Raw genomic sequence first — 9,323 nt, forward strand, 5'->3', positions numbered from 1 at the left:
AGTCTTTAACTTTTGCCGGAAGGAGCGGAGGTCGGTGGTGGTTCGAATGTCTGGGGGGAGGTCGTTCCAGAGGGTTGGGCCCATCACAGAGAAGGATCTACTCCTAGGTGTCGCCCGCTGGCATTGCCTGGCAGACGGCACCAGGAGGAGCCCCTCCCTGTGTGAGCGAATAGGTCGCAGGGACGTGTGTGGTAGGATGCGATCCTGCAGATAACTAGGTCCTCTGCCATGGAGCGCTTTAAAGATGGTAATCAATACCTTGAAACGCAAACTCCGAAAGAGTTTCTGAACTCTTTCGGAGTTTGTAACGTCTGAATCGTTTTACACCGATGGGATTTAAAAAACTGCATTTCTTCGAAGGCTCTTTTGCGCTCCAAGGACTGAGTGGGTTTTTCTCTCTGTGTGGATTCTCTCGTGAGAAGTGAGGTTTTTCTTACACGAATAGCTCTTTCGGCACACAAAACACGTGTACGGTTTCACCCCTCGGTGAATCTTTTTATGGATGCTGAGGCTGCTGCTCTGACTGAAGCTCTTTCCGCAGTCCAGGCATTTGTAGGGTTTCTCTCCCGTGTGGGTCCTTTCGTGGCAATTCAGGTAAGTCCTGTTGCTGAACGTCTTCTCGCACACAGAGCACCGGTACGGTTTCTCTCCTGTGTGAGTGCGTTGGTGCAAAGTGAGGTGCGAACTCTGACTGAAGCTCCTTCCGCACTCCAAGCATTTGTATGGCTTCTCCCCAGTGTGGGTCCTCCGGTGGGTCGTAAGGTGGGTTCCCTGCCGAAAGCACTTTCCACACTCAAGACACAGGTACGGTTTTTCCCCCGTGTGAATTCTCTTGTGAGAAACCAGACCGGCATTCGTGTTGAATGCCTTGGGACATTCCAAGCAGAGGTATGGCTTCTCTCCCGAGTGGGTTTTTTTATGCTGACTTAGGAGCGCAGTGTGGCTAAAGCTCTTGCTGCACTCCGGGCATTTGTACCGTTTTTCCCCTGTGTGGATTCTCCCATGTGAAATAAGGGAAGTGTTCCTACCGAAACACTTTCCACACTCCAAGCATCGGTAGGGTCTTTCTTCCGTGTGTAATCGCTGATGTCGGGCCAGAGAGGGGCTCTGATTGAATTGCCTTCCGCACTCTGAGCTTTTAAATAATTCCTTTTCTCCATAAATTCTTTGATACGGCAAAAGTTCACCCATCTGAAGAAAGTTGTTTATGGGTGCCGAGCAATGATCTGATTTCTCACTGGGATGGATTTTTTGATGCGAAATAAAATTTGAGCTCTTTGTCCATCCTGAACGTTGATAGAGTTTCTCCCCTGTATAAATTCTCTGGTTCATTTCAAGTTTGAATTCAGAGATTAATGCCCTGCTACATGAAGGATTTTTGTTCTTTTCTTCCTGTTTCTGGATTAAGTTTTGACAAGGATCCTCTGGCTGGAAGGCAGGCATATTCCTCCTAGTCTCTGCTTTTTGCCCTTCCTGTCCCCCTGATCCCTTGAGATCACCAGCGATCTCTTCCTGCTCTTCATCGTTGGCCATTCTGGAGGAGATACACCCCAGCTCCTGAGCAGGGGAATCTTCCAACACCAAACCTGCTCGGACAGAAAGACAGAGAAAAGACTAGATGACAAATGAAATGGAAAACTGGAACAAATGTACTTAATCAGTCATTCTTGTAAATTGTCAGGGGATTGCGAGTAGGGGTGATATAGTAACAGCGTTCCAATATCTAAGGGCCTGCCCCAAAGAATAGGGGGTAAGCCCAGGGGTGGGCTTCAAAAATTTCACCAATGGGGGATAAAGGAGCTGATGTCACGACGGTACGACGTGCGACCTCGGAGCTCTGAGATTCCAGTAGACACTTTTGCCGCTGGACAGTCCATTTGGACCTAAACCATCCCAAAGAGACGGTGACAGGGAAGAGTACGTCTTGCTGATCTCAGGGACATCGCAAAGTCCCCGATTGATCCAAGAGAATCTCTTATTGCCGGCGACAAAAAGCACAGCCTCAAACTACTGAAGTCAGGACAGCAATGGGTTCTCTGCCCAGTTGCTGGGTGGGTGTGGCCATGGTGGGCATGGTCTAGTCAGCCTCCTGCACCATGGCGGGGGGCCGTTTTCACCTTCCTCAGGCTCCGGAGGCTTTCCTCGAGCCTCTGGGAGGGTGAAAACTGCCTCCCCCGGGCTCTGGAGGCTCTCCAGAGGCCAGTAACGGGCCTGTTTCCAGTCTTCCGGAACTTCCCGGAGGCCCGTTTTCCTCCCTTTCCGAGACTCTGCGCAGGCTCTGCACTTACCTTGCATCCAAAACGAGCCTCGTGGAGACTCCTGGGAGGGGAGGGACAGGATGGGAGGGGCGGGGTAGGCAGGGCCAGCCAGGGGTGGGATTTGGAAGTGCTCCGAACCGGCCATAACTGGTTATAAGTAGAAATCACCATCAGTTTCCCCCATACTTTCTCTGTGCCTCAAGGGACCTCTAGCAAAAGGTGGCAGAAGAAACATCTCCCACCTTGTCCTTATTAAAGACGGATTCAGTGAAAGGAGGACCTGAAATGATAGCCAAGCTTCAGATCAACCTCCTTCCATGGCGTCCTTCATCTCTAAGAGGTCAAAGCACCAAAAAGGAGGTATCTTCACACAGATACAATACAATAGCAGAGTTGGAAGGGAACCTGAAAGTCTTCTAGTCCAACTGCCTGCATAGGCAGGAAACCCAATCACATTGTGAGGGGGAGGGGCAATTGCAGCGCTTGACCTGAGGCTGTCCTCCTCCTTAAGCCCCCTCCTCCCAGGGGTGTCAGCTGCTCCCTCGGACTTCTGCCTGCCTCCGCTGCCACTGCCACCAGCACCCCCCTCTACCGCCTCCCTTCCCTCCTTGGCTACGATCCCCAGCTTCCCCCCCCCCCAATTCGAGGGGCGGCTCCTCTCTTGTGGCTCCTTGGGGTCCTTGGGCGTCCCTTGCTGCCCTCCGGCTGCTCACCAGGTTGCCCGCAAGAGGGCCTTGGTGGGCAGGAAGCCGATGATCCTCTCCACCACCTCGACGAGGCTGCTCAGCACGTAGCCGCCCTTGGGCTTGGGCTCCATGACAACTGCAGACCGCGCAAGCCCCTCCCCCCTTGTAAAGCACCAGCTGAAGGTCGGAAAGACATCCTGGAAATATTTAACACTTTTCAAAATGGCCTACCTTGAGTCCACCAAGGCAATACAGGTAGTCCTCGACTTACAACAGTTTGCTTAGTGACCATCCAAGGTTACGACGGCACTGAAAAATGTGACCTAGGGCCGTTTTTCACAGTTATGACCTTTGCATCCTCCCCACGATCACGTGATCAAAATCCAGACGTTTGGCAACTGTCCACACTTATGACCATTGCTATGTCCCAAGGTCATGTGATCCCCTTTGGCGATCTTCCCACCAGCAAAATCAATAGGGAAGCCAGGTTCACTTAACAACCGGGTTACTAACTTATCAACTGCAGTGGTTCCCTTAACGACTTCGACAAGAGAAGTTGTAAAATGGGGGCAAAATGTACTTCACAAAAGTCACAACAGAAATATTGGGCTCGATTGTGGTCGTAAATTGAGGACTACCTGTGCAAAGAAAAGACACAGGAATTGAGAGCAGATTAAGGGAGACTCACCAAGCGAAGCCACGATCCCGTATGTCTCCCGCATGACTTCCCTGTACAAGGTCCTTTGGCCCCGATCCAGCAGGGCCCATTCCTCCTCTGCGAAATACACAGCCAACTCTTTGAAGGATACAACAGCCTGAAAGAGAAAGCCCAAGTCACAATCTGGAAGGAAGTGCAGGTGGGACACACAGCACCTTCACCAGAAGAACTTCGGTAAGCTGCTGAATCAAAAACAAGAAGCCGGAAGTAAGCATCATGCTCAGCTTTGGGATTCAAATAACGTAATAACCGGTTTTCTGCCCTAATAACCAACTGGGTAGGCGTGGCTCGGTGGTCATGTGACCACGTGGGCAAAGCCAACTCAATGTCCCTCACGTCGATGGGCGCTTCGCCTTAGCTGTTACAATGTAATAAGGGTTAACCAGAGGCAGTTTCTGTAAGCAGGGCAATGAATATTAGGCTAGAAACAACACCAGAATGTTTCCTTCCTGCCTTCCTTACAGGATCAGCCCTGTAAAGTGGAAAAAACCCAAAATGAGATTTCTTCCAACAACCGGTTCTCCGAACTGCTTAGAAAGTTAGCAACCGGTTCTCCCGAATACATGCAAACTGGTCATGCTGGAGGATTAAGACCAGGGGAACCAGTTCCCGTCCATCACCAGCCAGGAAAGGTCCAGAGAGACTTTGGGCCTGATTCTCTTTCTCAGGCCCACCTCAAAGAAAGTTCCTAACAGTGAGAGCAATTAGGTAGTGGAATGACTTGTTTTCAGAAGTTGTGGGTTGCTTCATCACTGGAGGTTTTCAAGAAAAGATTGGACAACCGCTTCTCTAAAATGATAGGGACTCCTGCTGTTCTGACTTAGGCTTCCAAGAACATGAAGCAAACTCTTTGTCCCGACCCTTTTATTAATTTCCTGGGAATTCTGCTCATTCACATCCAGCAAAGTTTTTCAAGGGAGGATTTACAGTCACAGACCTTCTCTGGCTTGGAGAGCTGGTATCAGCAAAACTTGGCGAGGAGTCACGGAGAGTCATGAGCCAACTAAAGCAAACTAATGGTCTCCTGCAAACTCCACTCCCCTTTTGCTCCTCTTTTATTTTCTCGGGGAATGGCCATTCATTGTCCACCTGTGGTCTTACTCTCAAGTCGACCCCTGTTCTTTAGCTGTTCCCTTCTTCTGGCAACTCTGCACATGCACACACTGGGAACAGGCTCCAGCTGTTCCTCTGCCTCACGGATGTCTGACTCTGAAGGCAGCTGATAACTGGCATACGGCCCTCTCTGCCTCCGACGCAGAGCCCTCGTCTGAGCCTTCCCCAGACTCCAGGACTGGCCCATGTTCCTCCCCAACCTCCTCACTGTCCGAATCCGCTGCCAGCTCCACTGGCGGCTGGCGGGCCACAACCCCTGCTTGAGGAATCTAGGATTGGACTAGAAGACCCCCAAGGTCCCTTCCAATACTATTATTCCAGGGTCAGGTGATCAAGTGATTCACTTAACAACTGAGGGAAGGTCATAAAATGGGCCAAAATTCACTTAACCCATGTGTCTCACTTAGAAACAGAAATTTGGGGCTCAATTATGGTCATAAGTCGAGGACTACCTGTACTTAAATCTTCTTTTCCTTCCTGCCCCGTAGCCTACCTTTGGCGGTGCTGGCACCAAAGTTTCCGCTGCAGCCCACAAAAACGACAATCCAGATTGTGACCCCAAAGCCATGGCTTCACCTGCAAAGGAGAGAAGAGATAGATGATAGATAGATAGATAGATAGATAGATAGATAGATAGATAGATAGATATGGACAATATTGATGATAGATAGATGATAGATGTAGATGGATAGATAGATAGATATGGACAATATTGATGATAGATAGATGATAGATGTAGATGGATAGATAGATAGATAGATTATAGTAAATAGATAGATTATAGTAGATAGATAGATATAGCTCATAGATAGATAGATAGATAGATAGATAGATAGATAGATAGATAGATAGATAGATAGATAGATATGGATGGATAGATAGATATGGATGGATGGATGGATAGAAAGATGATAGATGATAGATAGATGATAGATAGATGATATAGATATAGATGATAGATAGAAGATAGGTAGATAGATGATAGATAGTAGATAGATAGATAAGATAGATAGCTAGATAGATAGAGATGATAGGTGATAGATAGAGATGATAAATAGGATAGATAGATAGATGGATGGATGGATGGATGGATGGTTGGATGGATGGATGGATGGATGATAGGTAGGTAGGTAGATTAGATAGATAGATAGATAGATAGATAGATAGATAGATAGATAGATAGATAGATAGATAGATGATAGATAGATATGGATGGATGGATGGATGGATGGATAATAGATATAGATGATAGATAGAAGAGGTAGAGGGGTAGGTAGGTAGGTAGGTGGATAAATATAGATGATAGGTGATAGATATAGATGATAAATAGAAGATAGATAGGTGGATGGATGGATATAGATGATAAAAGATATATAGATAGTGATAGACAGATGGAGAGGGAGGGAGAGAGAGAGAGAGAGAGAGACAGACAGACAGACAGACAATCTCTAGCTGGGGGCCGGGGGTCTAACCAGGCTAGGAGAGCTGCACTCGGATTAGAGCACGGGGTGGTAGAACCACCTCCACCCCCCCTTCTTTAACCCTGGAGGGGCTCAAAGGCGTGCACAGCCCAAAAGAATCCCTAAGTCCAAGCAAGGGATCCTTGTTTCAGGGGGTTTAGAGGCGCTCCACTTCTGAACGGAGAGAAGGACAAGGCACTCTGCACACGCCCCGGGCTGCTCAGCCTTTAGAAGCTGTTTTGCAGGGAGGGTCCTGACCCCCGAATGGCGGGTTGCATCTGGGCAGCTTTTCTCCCCTCTCCCTTCCTTCGCTCCTCCGCTTCCCCCATCCGCACAGTGCAGGCTGGGGATGATAGGGTTGCAGTCCATCCCTAGCGCCTAAATGGACCCCCCGCCCCGCCCCGGGTCGCCACTCTCTTGCACCGAGCCGGGGGGGGGGCAGAGCTAGGGGGCTGCCCATGCTCCCGTGCCTCCGGAGAGCCTGCGATGCCTTGCAAAATTGGGCTGAGGAATGGGACCGTCATCCTTTTGCACGGGGGGGGGGAAGGGGGGCGTCGAGACCCTCCTGCCGCTGCGCCCACCTTCGCCCCGCGATCCCAGCGCGAGCAGACAGAGGGCCGTGCAGACTCTGGTAGGTACTTCCGGCTCCCCTTCGACGCGGGCGGGGCGCCGTCGTCGACGGGGAACCCGAAGTGTTGCCGCAGCAATGATCGCAGGGCCGGCGGGAGGAGGATTATTTCGAACCCGCAGGATGATCGGCAGATCCAAGAGGGCAGGAAAAGAGGGGTTGGGAAGGAAAGGGATCTATCTATCTATCTATCTATCTATCTATCTATCTATCTATCTATCTATCTATCTATCTATCTATCTATCTATCTATCATCTATCATATATTTATGTCTGTCTGTCTCTCTCATCTCTCATCTATCTGAAATGCACTACCTGACTCTGTTACATCCTCAAACCCCCATAACTTTAACCTTAAACTGTTTTACTGTTGACCCCACCCCATTCCTAAGAGGTCAGTAAGGGCGTGCCTAACTGCACCAGCGTGCCTAACATCCCTATCCTAATGTCCCCATTATTCATGTTTATTCTTATTCCTGTTACCTTGTAAATGAGTGACAAAATAAATATATAAATAAAATTAAAATATCATCTGTTTATCTATCTATCTATCTATCTATCTATCTATCTATCTATCTATCTATCTATCTATCTATCATCTATCTATCTATCTATCTATCTATCTATCTATATCATCTATCATCTATCATCTATCATCTATCATCTATCATCTATCATCTATCATCTATCTACCTACCTACCTACCTACCTACCTACTTACCTACCTACCTACCTATCATCTATCATCCATCCATCCATCCATCTATCTATCTATCTATCTATCTATCTATCTATCTATCTATCTATCTACCTACCTACCTACCTACCTACCTACCTACCTACCTACCTACCTATCATCTATCTATCTATCATCCATCCATCCATCCATCCATCCACCCACCCACCCACCCACCCACCCACCTACCTACCTACCTACCTATCATCTATCTATCATCTATCTATCTATCTATCTATCTATCTATCTATCTATCTATCTATCTATCTATCTATCTACCTACCTACCTACCTACCTACCTACCTACCTATCATCTATCTATCTATCTATCTATCTATCTATCTATCTATCTATCTATCTATCTATCTACCTACCTACCTACCTACCTACCTACCTACCTATCATCTATCTATCATCTATCTATCTATCTATCTATCTATCTATCTATCTATCTATCTATCATCTATCTATCTACCTACCTACCTACTTACCTATCATCTATCTATCTATCTATCTATCTATCTATCTATCTACCTACCTACCTACCTACCTACCTACCTACCTACCTATCATCTATCTATGTATTCATCCATCCATGAGCAGGAATGAGGTTGTGAGGTGATGAGATGGTGGATTCTTCCTTGATTTTGGGAACCCCTTTTGTTCCTTCTTTTGGAGAAGTCCATGCACATCTCCCAGAAATTCTTCTTTGAGATCACTAGTACCCTTCACTTACCTCCCTTTGGCCATCTCCTTGCAAGCCCTAAAAACCTCTTGGCCTTGCCTGTTTTCACAGCCAATCAGCTGCTCTTTCCCTTTGTGACATCACAAACAGCCAACTGCCTCTACCTAAGACAGTATCTCCACCTTAGTTTTCCTCCTGCAGTTATTAAATGCAACAACAGAACAATCCAGCGAAGGTTGAGTCTGACAGCAGCCCTTTTATAGGGAGCTGTCAGCTGCCCTTCAACCAATGAGATTAAACCTCTGTTCCCGCCGGAACAGAGGACCTTGGTGGAAACCACTATAGTTGAAGCTAGTATGTAACAGAAAGATTATAATGAGATTGAGGGAGGATCTGAGGGAAGCCCTGCCTTCCCACTTGGCCAGCAGAAGTGCCCCCGACATGAGTGACATCGAGCTGGCCACACCCACCATGGCCAGGCCCACCCTGGTCACCTAAGATCAAACACAACCCAGCCCTCAATAAAATCGAGTTTGACACCCCTGTTCTATATTGTTCTTGGGTTGGGCCTGACACCTGCTTAGTAAAACCTTGATTTTAGGCTTCATCAAGTTAAATGCACCATTTCTGCCATCCAGTAAAGTCTGGATGTAGGAAAGGACCAAGCCCAAAGGAGGAGTCAAATTCATCGTAAGTCATGAGTCCCTGCGTGCCCCCAGAGATCTAAGCCCAGCCCACCTTGAATTCGTTTCTTAACTCTCACACTTTACCTTAATGGTGGCTTGGCCAGATTCTTATAGAGAAGCTAAGCTTGCAATAAATTTTTATACTCAGTCGAACTGTCTGACACTCCTGATTTCTCCAGCGTTTGACAACGGATCATCCAGTAAGGTCTATGATTGGAGAAAGGTCATCCAGTTAAGGTCTAGGCCAGCGGTCCCCAACCTTCCCAACTTGGCAGCCTAGCCCAGGGTGGCAGGGGAGGGGGTGTGAGTGGCAGGCGCACATGTTCACGCACTGCATCATTTGTGTGAGCATCG

General features: G+C 47.9%; 1 protein-coding gene across 2 annotated transcripts; it reads right to left on the bottom strand.

The window, feature by feature from the left end:
* Positions 1–286: 286 nt before the first annotated feature.
* LOC309392034 (uncharacterized protein) lies at positions 287–6,856 on the bottom strand. 2 transcript variants are annotated; one of them, XM_081952949.1, is made up of 4 exons: positions 6,817–6,856; positions 5,269–5,351; positions 3,633–3,759; positions 287–1,586 (listed from the first exon to the last, which is right to left on the bottom strand). In XM_081952949.1, the coding sequence occupies exons 2-4, from the start codon at positions 5,341–5,343 to the stop codon at positions 337–339; spliced, it is 1,452 nt and encodes a 483-aa protein (XP_081809075.1). In that variant the 5' UTR covers positions 5,344–5,351; positions 6,817–6,856; the 3' UTR covers positions 287–336. The 2 variants fall into 2 exon arrangements, with proteins under 2 accessions (XP_081809075.1, XP_081809076.1); XM_081952950.1 differs by lacking the exon at positions 6,817–6,856 and having other exon boundaries at positions 3,633–3,844; positions 5,269–5,352.
* Positions 6,857–9,323: the final 2,467 nt, after the last annotated feature.

Source organism: Natrix helvetica (assembly GCF_964273705.1).
Source record: "Natrix helvetica genome assembly, chromosome: 1".
NCBI classification, from domain to species: Eukaryota; Metazoa; Chordata; class Lepidosauria; order Squamata; family Natricidae; genus Natrix; species Natrix helvetica.